This window comes from Aphis gossypii, chromosome 2 (genome assembly GCF_020184175.1).
Source record: "Aphis gossypii isolate Hap1 chromosome 2, ASM2018417v2, whole genome shotgun sequence".
Taxonomy (NCBI): Eukaryota; Metazoa; Arthropoda; class Insecta; order Hemiptera; family Aphididae; genus Aphis; species Aphis gossypii.
Genome location: NC_065531.1, coordinates 35,293,071 through 35,308,671, shown reverse-complemented (window position 1 = coordinate 35,308,671; position 15,601 = coordinate 35,293,071). Strand labels below are relative to the sequence as shown.

Genomic DNA, 15,601 nt, shown 5'->3' with positions numbered 1-15,601 from the left:
ACTGAGTTAACCAAAAATTTTATTAACTTTTAACTTTTAACTTTTTCTTATTGATGCATATTAACTTAACTTAACTAAGTTAAAAAAAATCATTAACTTGCCCAGCCTCGCTGATTAGTATATTGGTTTTACTGTCCTATATTCTTATGACACTTCAAATTATAATTCAATTTTTTTAACTATATATGAGCTAAAAAAAAAAAATATGCAACATAAATTGTGTTTGTATAAAGCAAAAATATTTTTTATATTGTTTCTATAAAAAAAAAAAAATACTGTAGCTCCTTGACATTTTTCTAAAAATTTATAATAGTATTTTAAAAACATGGTATAGATTTAAAATACTTCAGTAGATCAACTCTTTTTGAACTTATTATAATATACATTTCAAATTTTTGTAATTTTAATTATTTTCTATAAGTGTTGATAAAATTTTAGATTCCTAATGGAACGATGAATGATGTATTGGTTTTATGTGTGTGTATTTTTTTTGTTTATATAATTTATACTTATACAATATATAACTGAAATTGAATTAAAAATGAACAATATTAAAAAAATTTTAATCTACGATAGTAAATTTGAATTTCTCGGTTTCTATGTACTTGCATTTAATTTATAAAAGTTAAAATACTTATTTATTTATACATATTACATATGCATTTATCTATATTCTATTAAGTTTCAATTTTTTGCTATTTTATCTTATATTTTAAAATATGTTACATTAAGACATAAAATACATAGGCATCCATTGGGAAGGGCAAGATAGGGCACTTGCCCCCCCCCCTGGACAAAAATATTTAAAACTTGTAGCTCAATCAATATTACCATAATATTATTATTTTTATTACCTTACATTTGAAATTTTTTTTATTTCGACCCCCCTCCCCTAAAATATTACTTATGGGCGCCCATGATAAAATACCTATAAAAACAAAAAAACCCAATTATATTGATAATTGTGGGAATAAATACATTGGAAATTTAATGATTTTATTAAATTGTGCATTATTCTATAATCTATACACACTACACAGGTTAAGATTAATGTATGAAATGATATAATTTTCAAATTGAATACTCGTTTTTAATAGTTTTTATATATAATAGAGAGTGTTATCATGCTACTAAACATTTAGTATCATAAAAATATAGTGTTGCGTGTTTAAATGTATTAAGAAAATACATTATATTAACGGTTGTATTTGTTGTTAGAAATAATACGTTTAAATATCTAGTATGTTTAATATTGCAATGATAAAATAACATCATCAAAAATATGCTGAGTTTTTTTTTTTTTTGAAGTATAGATTTAAAACTAAAATAAAAAAAAAGGTAGCCTTATGTCTGATGAACAGAAATAAAAAATAAAAATCATATTTTAAGAATAAGAGAATAATCTCAGAAAGGGCTACGCGGACGATTGATGTATAAAAAGTAATTTCAAATCATTCTAACGAAAAGGGCTTTGTAGTACCTATTTCAACATACAGATGTAAAACATGGAAATAATTATAGTACGATGATACTTTTATAAAAAACTATGTATGATCAAATTAATGCAAGTTTTTAGGAAAGGTATCTTCAATAATAACAAAGTTAAAATATGCCTTATTAAGATAAAGTTATTTTTATGTACCTATTTCAAATCTTAAACCTACTTTATTTAAATTTAAGCACATAAGAATTCAAATTTTACAATAATAAACAATATTAAGTATACTCATTCCATATTTGGGATAATTGATTAGGCAATAAAGAAAATTACAGTGATAAAATTCACTTTTTATGCTTCAAATTTTTAGTTTGAGTATACTAAGATAGTTTATGTTTAAAAAAGTTGATTAAAATTATTATGATTTAATATGTTTTCTAATATTGTTATTGAACTTACAAGACATAAATATAAATGATTTCACATAAAATTCAACTCAGATGTTAATCTCATAACTTAAACAATGTATTCTAATTATATTCCTGAAAATTCTCCCCTATAATTCAAATAGATATAGTAAATATTTGAAAAAAAAAATAATACCATTGCTTAAAATTTAAATTGTAAATACATAATTCCGAAGGGTATTACTTATGGGTACGTTAAAGTGTTATTTTAAATATTTTATTTTATAAAAACATTAAACAATGTGATATGCCTGTGGTATACAGGGTGATTAGAGGCCCTCAAAATGTTGTCCAAAATTCATGTTATAATTATATTTATACTTTGTTGATTACAATAAATTATGTCATCAGAGAGGCCACAATGATAATCCATATTTTTCTCCCTAACTACGATTCCAAAAGAAAAAAAAGGTAGGTAGTATATAATTTAATGACAATGAATTTAACTTTGTAGTTTTGACTTAATTAATACGTACTTAAAAAATTAGTATACAAATTGGACAAGATTAAAACTAACTAAAATAAATTATAAATTAAAATGTTAACGTGTTAAAAAAAAGAATTATAGAAAAAAGAACAAAAATCAAAATTATTGAACAACTATACTATACAACTGTCATCTATAAGTAAAAAGCTATATAGATATATAGTTATGTTTAACTATAAAACATTAATGTAATTAATTTTTTTCAAGAACTAGATAGGCACTGAATACATTAGGAATAGATACTACATTTTAAATATGAATTAACATTTTATGTAAATACATTAAACAAAAATACTATGTATTATTAATCAAATATTTTAAGTTGATCAACTTCTTATTTCAACACTAATTTAATTATGGTGTTAATTACAAATATTTTAAAATATAAAAACAATATTATAATAATAAGATAATATCAAATTATTATTATTTTTGTAATTGATATTCTAGTAATACATACATAATGAATAATGATAATATTGTTTAATCAATCACAATAAAATATTTTGTTTTGAAATTATTATTTAGTATTTTAATCCATTTAAATTAGTATAGGACTTAAGTGTGCAGTAGATATTTTATATATATATATAGATTGAATAAAAATTCAAAATACAATAAAATATAGTTCCTATACCTGTACATGTAAAATATTCATTGGATACATAATACATGAACGTAAACTTATATATACATACAACATACATACATTCAAGAATATAATAATATTGATTTATTTGGTAATATCCATTCCAGTTTTTTAATTTAATTATTATTTTTTTTAATTTACTTAAAAGGACTTATTATTGAAAGTATTTGAAACTTGGTAAATATATACAGGAAAATGAACAAAATTTAAAATATACCGCTAAATACTAGATAATAACTCATAAGGTATAAAAAATAAAGTTAACTAACTTTTTCTTTGTATATAGAAATACTTGTATTTCTAAACTTAATTATTGTGTGTAAACTTCTTCATGAATTTTATCTAAATAACTACACAAACAATCAATGCATAGGCAATAATCGTCCCATAAACAAAATGTACCACTACCAGCTACCACACGATTATCTAAGAGAATGCCCAAATGCTGACTTTCAAACCTCTACTCGTCAACAATGCTAATAAAACGTGACAACATTCTACAACTTAATTCATAAAACAAAAGTAAATTCATTTTACCCCGAATACCCGCACACAATCATCTTACCCTTTCATTTCCTACTCGTCTTTTATATTTAATTACTTTAGAAAATTGAGTACTTAATACATCACAACATTAAATACCTTTCCCTTAAAATAACATCATATATCACTATACTATAGGACGTGTACGACTACATTTATTTTTATATATCTGTGTGTTCACTATGTTCGTATAGTCAATGACCATTACACATAGACATATCTATTTCATTTGTCTTTTTGGAATCCAATTAAGACTCTTTTAATTCCCTCCGATCATATAACTTTATGTAATAGTTTGTACAAAGAAAAATATTTCTATTTCTCAGTCAGTGACTATTTACTTATTTTAAATGCGGTATTTTTATTAGAAGGTACTAATTTAGATTATACATCATTGTCCAGATGACAAGTTAATGCACACGATATTTTTCTAGTGAAATAAAAATAGGAGCATCCAAGTTATTATTAACATGAAGAAACTTAGGAAAATAGAGATTACAAATCATCAACAAACTCATCATTTTCTTTTGTCATCTTTGATTTACAGTAAAATATTATCATAAAGCGGAATAAAAAACTTGTTCCCGTGTGGACTTTCGTTTCTATACACTATTATACAACAGTAAGAATATATTATATAACAATGTACTTAGAATGAAGAAAACATGAAGTTATAAATTATGAAGTAGGAAAAAAATCTCACTTTTAGATCCCTGTGTACTACCCCGTTTGTATGGCAGTGGTTTACACTTTCCAGTATCTGCTGAATGCAATGCGATGCGTCAGCTTCACTATAGAACTCTCTTGCTACGATGTCTTCAAATAACTCGCCACCTGTCACACTGTATAAATGAATAAAATATTAGGTTAACTTTATATGAGATACGTTCATTAAGACAATGAAATTCAAAAATAATATTTTTATAATAATAATTAAGAACTCATTTATTAATGGTTGTTTTATTAGGAATAACAATATAATAAATGATGATTATACTCGTAGCATTTTCTGTATTCCTCTTGTCCTACTGATTGTAAGTAGTAAAGTCGTAAAAAAAATAACCTTCGTTTTTATTTGAAACATGGTTACTGTTCTTTTAATCACTTCAAAAAATCGTAAATAGAAAAGGACAATAGTTGTTTTCAAAAGATAAAAATGTGAGACACACCCTTATTTGAACTGTACCCTCGTTTATTTCGATTCCTTATTATTAATGATGCGTACAGCAGTTTTATTGTTTGAAACTATTCATTTTCAGAATTATCAGCTATAACAATACTAAAATGTCAACATTTTAATTTTAATTCAGTGTTTAATTACTTTGAAATGTTAGAAAAACAGTGTTATTTTAATCGTACTATTATTAATTAATTCGTAATATGAGTAACGTTCCATTATGTAGGTATCAAATAAACACGAACACGTGTTCAATATTTTTTAAATTTATTATTATTTTTTATACTGTAAGTGTGAATTTTAATATTTCTATCTTTTGTTATTATGTTTGATATAATTTTTATAATTTTATTTGTAATAGTTATATCCCAAAGTAATTATGTTAATATTTTATAGAACTGGAAGTCATGTTTAATCGGTACTTACTTTAAATACCTAATTATTTTTTGTAACTTTTACATAATATAAGTTTTCTTATGACTATGGGAAATTCACGGATTTAGACCGATATTGACATTATTTTCGGATTTAATCTGGTCATTATTTTCACGCGATAAAAAAAAAATAATTACTGATTTATTGATTTAAATCTTATACAAGGTGTTTATTTTAACACTGTTTCCAAAAATAATGTTTTAATATTATTTGAATTAATTTGAAGTAAATAATCATACAACACTATTGTCATTTTTACGTTTCTTATAGTGTTGATTTTAAACATTTTATGTTTTTTAAAGACAACATATTTTTAATTTCCCAGAAAAAAATGTTTTTATAAAACTATCAATGTTTAAATCTAAATATTTTTTATTATGCGATTAGTCATATAATATTTAGGTAAGTAAATATTTTAAATTCATTAATTAAATTTGTAAATATGATACAGTTTTACATTTTTAATTACTATAATAAGATACTCATTATGCTATTAGAAATTGATAGATATAAATTATTATATGAAACCGGAGAAGTCTACAACATACATTTTTAATTAGTCAATTTATTTCCATAATAATTGGATTAATTCATGAAAAAACACTATTCGAACAAAAAATGTTTCAACTATAAAAATATTATAAAATATAAAAATAATAGTAAATACTATAATATTTAAATAATAGATGTTCTTTTTACCTCTTAAATGTTGACTATAATGTCAATGTCCCCAACCCCCCTACAAAAAAAAACTAGGATTTATCTGTGGGCGTCTTTTGCGTAAATTTATTAAATTAAAACGCATATTGACATGTAGCATTGACTGATAAACTCATGACGTTATCTGTAAGAGTGGGTGATTGCAAACCCAGACGCGTGGTTTATACATATTAAAATAACAATTATTATGTATTCGCCTGTAATTGAATATCGATTTATACTGGTCCAGTTGATAATTAAAAAAATTGGCTCGATTAAACTTTGGCATCCTTTATAGGAAATTGAAAATAACACTCCTGAGATGATTTAACGAAATATTATTTAATTAAAAATAATAAAATAATGACGAGGAAATGTTGAATATAAAATATGTTTAAGGGCATGAAATTTAAATTCAATATAATACAGTAGTATAATGAATTCCACATACCTATACATATTATATAAATTATTATCAATTTAATAATCTAATTATTCCATTATTATATAAATATAATATATATATTGTTATTATATGATAATAATTATTTTTGTTTGATGTTCGCCTTTGCCAATCCTTGCAATATTGGTCTCGTGTCTGCAAGCGTAATCTATTTCTGGGTTTAGTCCACTTACTATTATATTTATACAGTCAAGGCTTCATGTTATATGTGTATGGTTCTTTCGGATTGTAAAATAAAAAAATACCGTAGATCTACCTACGCATATTATAACGTCAATTTTTGTATACAATAAAATCATTTACTTACAGGTCGAACACGAGGTAGTGGAACAGTTCTTCTTGGATGCTATCGTGTAATCTCACTATAATTGACATTAAATTAACAATTCATTAAAATAAATTATTTAACTTTTATATTTGTAAAAAAATATTATTACGTCATAAAAACAACTCGCCTATATTTGGATGCTGTAATTTCCTGCATATTCTTGCTTCTCTCTCTAATTTTTGGAAATCTGAAACATTTCAAAAACTTTAATAATATAGCTATTTGGTTAACTTACATATTATATTTAAAGCTGAACGAGATAACTATTTTTAGTTAAGTTATCTTAAAAAAATATAACTAAGCTAAGTAATAGTTAGTTTTAAAATATAAATAAATTTGAGTAAGTAAGTTAAATTACAAATTTTCAGGAAAATAATAGCTTATTTAAGTTAAAAAGTAAGTCACTTTTTTAAAAAATACTCTTAAGTACTTAAAAACATTTATTTCTCATCGAAAGAAAAATTATTAGTTTTGGTAGGTACAGTAAAATAATATTTTTATTAATATTTCTAATTAACAGATTGGATCATCCAAACAGATTGGATCATCCAAACAGATTGGATCATCCAAACAGTTTGGTCGATCATGACAATTGTCGCCACTGGGCTCATAGGATAGCATTTACAATATTACAATATTACTCGATTCTAATACGTAATATAAAAAAAATTACCAAAAATCAATGTAAAAAAATATACAGTTCATAATATAAAAAATTGTAAATAATTTTTTAAAATAACATTTATTTTAACAATATAATCAAATTAAGTTACAATTATTTATAAATAGAATAGTTATTAACTAAGTTATTTTCTTACATTCTATTTTTTTTAACTAGTTAAATTAAAAATATCAAATACTTAGTTTTTAACTTTTTAAATAGTTATATTTGCATACATTATAGATAATTGTAAAATGCATTTATATATTACATATATAATTGTCAAATGCATTTATTCAATTTAAAAAACATTGATAATTTTCTGAAAGTACATTGATATTAGAAATGATAATTATTCATTTGTCTTAAAACAAATTAAATGAGTATACATTTTTAATTTTTCTTCTCTAAGTTTAATTTTATAAGAGCTTTTGTATTTTAATAAATTTTTATATACTTAATGAAGGTTAACTATGTACATTTTAAATGAGTATTAATATAATTTAATCGTTTGATCTTTGTTAATAATTAAATACCTAGTTAGCTAACTCCTTCTAGTGTAGTTAATTTAATTTAGTTTTTCCATTTAAAAAGCTTTTTATTTAATTGATATTCCAATACATAATATGTAACTGTCATCAAGAGAATTTGTTAAATTGATTTTTTTTCTGACTATAAAAATATAGGTGTAGTGTTGAACGAATTGTAATTAATTATTTTAAAGACTCAACAATCACTTATCAAATTTGGAATGAACACTTTCTATCAATGTAAAGAAATATGTAAATATCATTGTATTTATCTACATACATGCGTTATAATTTGTATTTACAGTATAAAATATAAAATACATATTATACTTATACGTGTGTGTAGTTTTTTCATGTACCTATTATAAATTATAATAGTATAATAAAAGTTTATTTTACAATTTTATCTTAGAACAGTTTTTTTCTACGTTTGTGTTCAAACATAGATTTAAAACATTTTTATTAAGAATATATATACAATGTCTGTTTATAAACTTAATTTATGATATGTTCGTAATGATAAAGACCATTAATAACTATAGCGGTAACTCTAAAATATTAAGTTATCATTATTTTAGTTCATAAAGTTTAAAAGTAACAGTTTCGATACTACAAATTGACCGAGTTTGGAATTGAGTGTACTACCTTAATAGGTTACGAATGTATAATAAAGATAAACAATGCAGTCAAAAAACAGTTTTGATTATTAACTGCATATCTTAAAACAAATTGTGTCTTGTTAAATTACTGCAGTGGTCTGTGGAGTTCCTTTAACAAAAAGGAACTTTTTATATGCCTACTATCAATATTGGAATAATACGTGACTATGGATAATTTATTCAAAGTTTTTTTTTCCAATATCAATTATATTATCCATTTTATAATCATTAACACTAAATAATAATTTCATCATACACATGTTTATTTCGTAAAAAAGTTACAGGTTGTCAGGTATTAATATAGGATAAGAGTAATGCGCAAGCTCAAAGCTGCTCCCCACCCGGTTAGTCCATCAGTTAACTTATATAGTGGGGCAAAAACGGGTCGATATCATTTAAATTTGGTTATTAAAAAGCAAAAACCGTTTTAAACGTTCGTCGGACATTTGTTAATACCACTTAATCTTCTTTATAATTCATATTATTGAAAAAGAATAAAGATAAAAGGATTAAAAATATGATTAATATACCTACATAATTAAAATATATTCACTTGGGTGAGGGGTAGCATAAAACATCACGTGCGAACGTGGGGATACGTTATGTCACGTTCGATGATCGTACAAAATCGTACAATACTGCAATGTATATATTTATGCTGATGGATTTATAAATGATTAATATTTTGTACACCTACAGGGTGCAAGTCCAACTTGTTACCCCGTTTGGTTCTATACTTGCGGCAAAAAAACGAGGAAAACTCCCCCGTGGTGATTCATTACCCTGTACATAACTTAACCTCTCTGTTCACCACGCCGCATCTTTGCGTACGTGCAGCACGATATATTATAATATGTATAATGTACAATACGTGTTTTGTTTTAGGTTTACGAGTGCTGTCGACGAAACGTGACATCGGCTAAAAACGACACACGCGTTGTCCGGTCACTCAAATCAGTGGTAGAGCGGCTCGAGGCGGTCATTTGTATTTATCGTGTCCTACAAAACCCTCTTATAATATTGTATCCCTCCCACGCACTCACTCTGTAAACTGGATGATTCTTTGTTTTTCTTTCACTCATTATTTCAAAAACACAAATACTTTTCGATATGACGAGTGTTTACTGTTAAAAGAATCGTTTTTTATATATGTTCCTCTTTTTCTCTCTTTACCCCCCCCCCTCTTAACACACACGTCACACACACACACACACACACCACACACACACACACACACACACACACACACACACACACACACACACACACACACACACACACACACACACACACACACATGCATTCTGTATACATGACTTGCGGTCAGATTCGTGTCGCGCCGACTTCCGCGGCCGTGCCCGATTGCTGTCGACAAATAAATATAAGCGGCACACCGCGGACGGTCGTCGCAGAGCGAGCCGTAAAAGCGCGCGTTTAATCAATACTGCGCGCTGCGATGGTGCAAGCTGCCTTTTGCGCACAGAGACGCTTCTGTAAGTCAGTATTATTTGAATCTTTTTTTTTACGCTTTTTCTTATGGCCACGTGCCAGTCCAATGATATGTACTCACCCTGATTATTTTACACTTTAAAAGAAGTTGCCTAATTTAAATTTTGTTTTTTTTTTTTAGTTTTTTACTCTTATCTTTCGAAACAAAATTTGGATTAGGTTAGGTTTAGTTTAGGTAATTAAATATTTTAAAATTTTACTATATCATGTTTTTATAATAAGGGTTTAGTTTTAATTTTAGGTTAAGATATTATATAATATAATTTACCACTTACACATTTTGTGTACATTTTTTTAACTAATCTTTTGACGTGTTTAGGAAGGTAGATATCTACAATCTACATCCTATGTAAAAAACACAAATTGTTTTGATTTTATAATAAGGTTATTACCATTGTCACTTACGTGAAATATGTGTAATTGGTAAATACATAATCTTACTTTTATATAATCATAATTTATTATATCTACATTGTGCTCTTGATAATTTAATTAAATTATTATTATATTGCTAAGCATGAATCGAACACTTCGTGCATTTTTTTTGATTAGACGATACAATAACGCGAATGTGACTATATAGTATAATATACTATATAGGTTTTAGTATGCAGAGAGAGATTTGATAAGGACTGAGTTCGGGTCCCAGCCGTCGTATTAATATACGAGCGACGGAAAAAGGAACGCACTCTTCCTTATTGCTATGTCATCGCGTTGTCGTTGTGCTCGAGATTATTAATTAATAAACCACTGCACATATTTCAACTATAGAAAATTGTACATTCAACACTAATTGCTTATTAATTCAATGTATTATACATTAGGTTATATTTATCATAAGGAATATACTATTATGTTAAATGTATAATAATTTATAAATTAAAATACAAAATTTTGAAACGGAGCAATATGAATACTGATTAAAAATATTGAAATTGAGTAGTTTACACTTAGTAAATAACAATTAGGTATGTATAAAGTATATATAATGTATATATATATATATATAAATCAAGAGAAAAATCATTATTACAAATTTTTTTGGTTGAGTTTAAATAAAATATTATTTAATTTTGAATAATTTCAGTATATAGAGGAGATTAAAATGAATACCATTACTTTTTTATGAAATAATATGGCAATGCTAAATATTACAGTACCTAGTACCAATTCATATTTTTGTTATCGTAACTAAAAATGTTGGTATACGTAGGTAAATATTATGAATATACAATATCGAAAAGATATTTGGAAATGTATTAAAGCTAAGAGTTTAATGTGTACCTTAATGGATCTTATCAACGATTAAAAGGATTTATACGTTATGTAATAATTCTTTTCTACGTGGAATTGGTACAAAATTTCGTAAAAAATGTTAAGTCTATAAAACCAACTTGTCTGTATTTTTTAGCGTATCATGGATTAAGAAAGTTTGTATATAACTTCATACATATATATATATTATATATATTAAAAATAAATAAAATAAAATATAGGTATTTTATAATATTATGATTTAAATTTATAGAACTAAATAATCAAATTATAATTGGATATGAGTAGATGACATTATGTAGAAACCACACATTATATAAGATTATGCAACGTATGACATACTGCTGCAGTTTATTTACTCAATAGGTACCATATTGTATTATTGGTAATAATATTTTTAATTATAAACAGTTTTATTGAAATTGTTTATTGTACTATAAAGTTAAGTATACGCATCATCGTAGGTTCATTTTACAGAATAGTTAAGAAATATGTTGAACATTTTAAAATTAAATAATTAAATTCCTAAGTTTCCAATTAAAATTAAAATTTTACCTTGATATTTATTGATTTATCAAAAAGAATAAAAAATATACAAAGCCATAACATATATAATATAACATTGTATGCCAAAACATACAATTCTAACCTTATTAACTAATTACGAAATATTTAAATGTATAAATAGGGAATTTTCCGATTGTATTAATATTCATATATTAAATTTCCAATTTTTACAAAAATTTACAGGAAGTTAAAAAGATAATGTTAATTATATTCTCCTTCAAATAACTACTTTGAATAAATTAACCAAATCGTATAATTAAAATTCTTTTATTATTATTCACATTATGATATCATGATATTGTAAAATGAGTACACAATAAAATAAAAATATATTATAAAATATTGTGTTTTTGATACAGTTTGACATTTTATAACGTAAATTAATTGTACATTTATAACCCATACAATTTATAAATATTTTTAACTTAGTTCCTATAACTACTAAAATGTTTTAGGGAAATGAAAATTACAAATGTAACAATTAATAATAATTTTTTATAAGTCTTATAAATATTTTCCAGACTAGTATTAAATAAAACGTATATAAAATAAAAATCAATTGGAAATACATTTGTGTTGTATATAATACAGTTTCCCATGGTATTTGAACGTTATTGAATTTTAGGAACAATGAAAACTCCATTACCGTACCACCCAAAAATATTTTAAACACCAGAGGAGAACACCAAGTTTCTATATCATATACATTTTGCAAATTTTGAAACCTAACAAATATAATTTTAAAATGTCACGTATATTGATCTGAGTCATTATCTAATCAATTAGAACTTAATATTAATATTCATTTAACGTGAATAATTTCAGCTCTTTGTTTTTTTATATTACGCGCGTGTAAAATGTTCAATAGATAATATAATATTAATAATATTAATTTAGATAGAATCACTTACTTTTTAATTTCCATTTATTAATTGTTTTTACAATGTTTGTATATCTACATTATACTGTATTAGAATTAAAATAATTGTTTTTTTTTTTTTAATTATCAAATATCTATGTAAATTCATAAAAAAACCAAATGGACTTGGAAGATTTTTTTAAAAAATAAAACTTAAGAAAAATATTTTTTCATTCGCAATTTATAAGTTTAGAGACCATTAGAATATTAGATTATATTTTTATTGCTTATCCAACCACCGAAATACATACAATAATTTGTTTTTTTTTTCATTTAAAACTCTGTTAGGTCAGTGAAAAAAGGTCAAGAAGCTATCTCTTGACTTACACTCGTATTTTCAACCCTACCTCCTTCACTACTAGCAATTTTGATTCTTGACTCTTTCTCTAAAAGCTTTAGGGTTTCTGCACTGTTCATGGTTCAAATAATAAATAATAATGCCTACTACGTGACCTCTTTTGATAGTAAACCTTTATAAGAAATTAATCTCAGATCTCATTTTAAAATCGTTTTTAAACTATACTTTATGTTTTTCATTTTGTTTACTCGAATTAAAGATAATACATTTTTGGTGGTTCTTAAAAGAAATACAAAAATAATTTACCTCGGGCTGATAATTTTTTTGTATTTATAATTTTGGCGGCGAATTCCAATCCTGTGTGCTTTTGAATGCATTTTCTTACTACCGAAAATGCTCCTCTAAAAAAAAAAAAAAAACATTTATTTGTAGTATATGACTATATAGGTAGTTCATGTATATTGTACAAACAAGAAAACAATAGGTATAATATATAGTATATTATTATTATTATTATTATTATTGCATGGTTACTATTAGGTACCTACATATTATATATCACTATTTATATCGCTTTATAAATATTCGAAAAGGTTAGGTAAATAAATAATAACATGACCTATTTCCTTCATGTTCTCAAACTTTTTCTAAATTAAATATATTAATAATATCGTTTACAGGAAACATAAACAAAAATGTAACTTTCATGTAATATTTCTCTCTCTCTCTTTCTATATATAAACTAAAAAGTTTTATGTTGTAAGAATGATGGAGATTACACAGTAATCTAATCTAATCTTTACTATTTTTAATATAATATTTGAAAAGCTTTATAAAATATTTGTAATATATGAGTACCTATAGTAAATTCGTATTATACTTAAGAGTCAATTTTTATGGTGGAAATAATAAGATACTTAATTGAGTAACACAAATATTGCCATTTTTTGATAGAACAAAAAGTTACATAAAAAACCAAACTTAACATAGAAAATTAAATATAACTTATGCATATAAATTAGAAATATATTTGTATTTATTGAATGAATAGGTGAATAGATAAGAACAAATGAGGATATAGATAATATATAATCATTATTTCAGAGAAATAATTTTCGGTTGAAATATTATGTATTAATTTATTTATTTTACATTGATTTGTAAATTTTACAGTTCTAGGTTCTGAAGGAAGCGATAAATATATTTATTTTACAATAATTTTTTTTTTTGCGTGTACACCATAAGCAGTTGGAAAAATACTTAAATCTTCAAAATTAAGGATAGTTTTTGATAAAAAATTGGATCTAGTTTCTATTTTAGAGAGGTTAAAAAATGTTTTCAAAAATAAAAATTAAGAAGGAATGGGAATTGCAAATTAAAAAAAGTGAATAACTGTAAATAGGTACTATCCATTTTCACCAAGTGTATTATTATACTAGCTTTTTCAACATACAGAAAATTTTTCAAGTATTTTGAATCTTTTTAAGCTATATACGAAAATTTGAAATTTTCCATTTTTACAGTATAAATAATGTCGATAACAAATTTTTCCTCATAAAATTTTCAACCTATATTAAAAAAATATTTATCGGATAGTTACATTGTTTATGAGCGTTAGAGTTTCAATTTTTACACAATATTCGATACTTCTTTCTTTTTTATTTAAGACAAGTTTCTCTAACATCTATTTTCATATAATTTTATTATCAGAATAGCAATTATTTATACTAAGATAATTTTAAATATTTTATTGAAATTCATAAGAGAAAAATAACCGTAAATACTTGAAACTTTCAACAATTGTTTATATGATTATTTAAAATTTAAATTTAAATATCTTGTGTTATTTATAAACATGTTTGACTCCAATCCATCAATCATTCGTATTACTATGTTTAATAAAGGAATAAAACCGTATCCATACATACTAGAGTAGTAGAGTATTACTCTACTAGATAAATGCAGGTCTCAAGCGTGTTCGAGGTAAATGTTATACGAGTATTTTTAAGATATACCTAGGTCCTAGGTATATGCATATTGGTACCATGTGGCATGTAGTTTATTTAGGTAGGTATACTAGATCAAAAATATGGAATTAATGATATGTACCGAATTTTCAACAGAGAGCGAGAAAGACATAATATATATAAAATAGTATATATATTATATCAAGATAATATTTATTATAATTTATAATATAAATTATGTTTCAGTGACTCGATGTCTTGACTCTTGATATATTATTTTGATTACATATGCAAGGTGGAATGGTGGAAAGCTCATAGTTTATTATTAGGTATTTATATAAAGTTAATACTCAATATTGTTGAACTTTGAGAGATGTCAATCATTGGCCATCGAAATACCAAACACGTGCGATCCGTTTAAGATTAGGGTATTTCTCGACTATCGAGTGTATTCCGTTAAACGGACAAAACTCACGATGAACTACAATATTATATGAAAATGTAAATGTACAATTATGTAAATAAATTTA

The 15,601-nt window shown here is 24.5% G+C and overlaps 1 protein-coding gene across 1 annotated transcript in view; it reads right to left on the bottom strand.

The window, feature by feature from the left end:
• Positions 1-13,522, bottom strand: part of LOC114127462 (calcium/calmodulin-dependent protein kinase type II alpha chain) — a gene marked incomplete at its 5' end in the record, with an annotated part of 34,597 nt that extends 21,075 nt beyond the window's left edge. The window contains 4 exons of the mRNA XM_050201703.1: positions 4,288-4,426; positions 6,666-6,720; positions 6,814-6,873; positions 13,411-13,522. Coding sequence (XP_050057660.1) covers positions 4,288-4,426; positions 6,666-6,720; positions 6,814-6,873; positions 13,411-13,522 — 366 coding nt within the window. The remainder of the gene's footprint in view (positions 1-4,287; positions 4,427-6,665; positions 6,721-6,813; positions 6,874-13,410) is intronic.
• Positions 13,523-15,601: the final 2,079 nt, after the last annotated feature.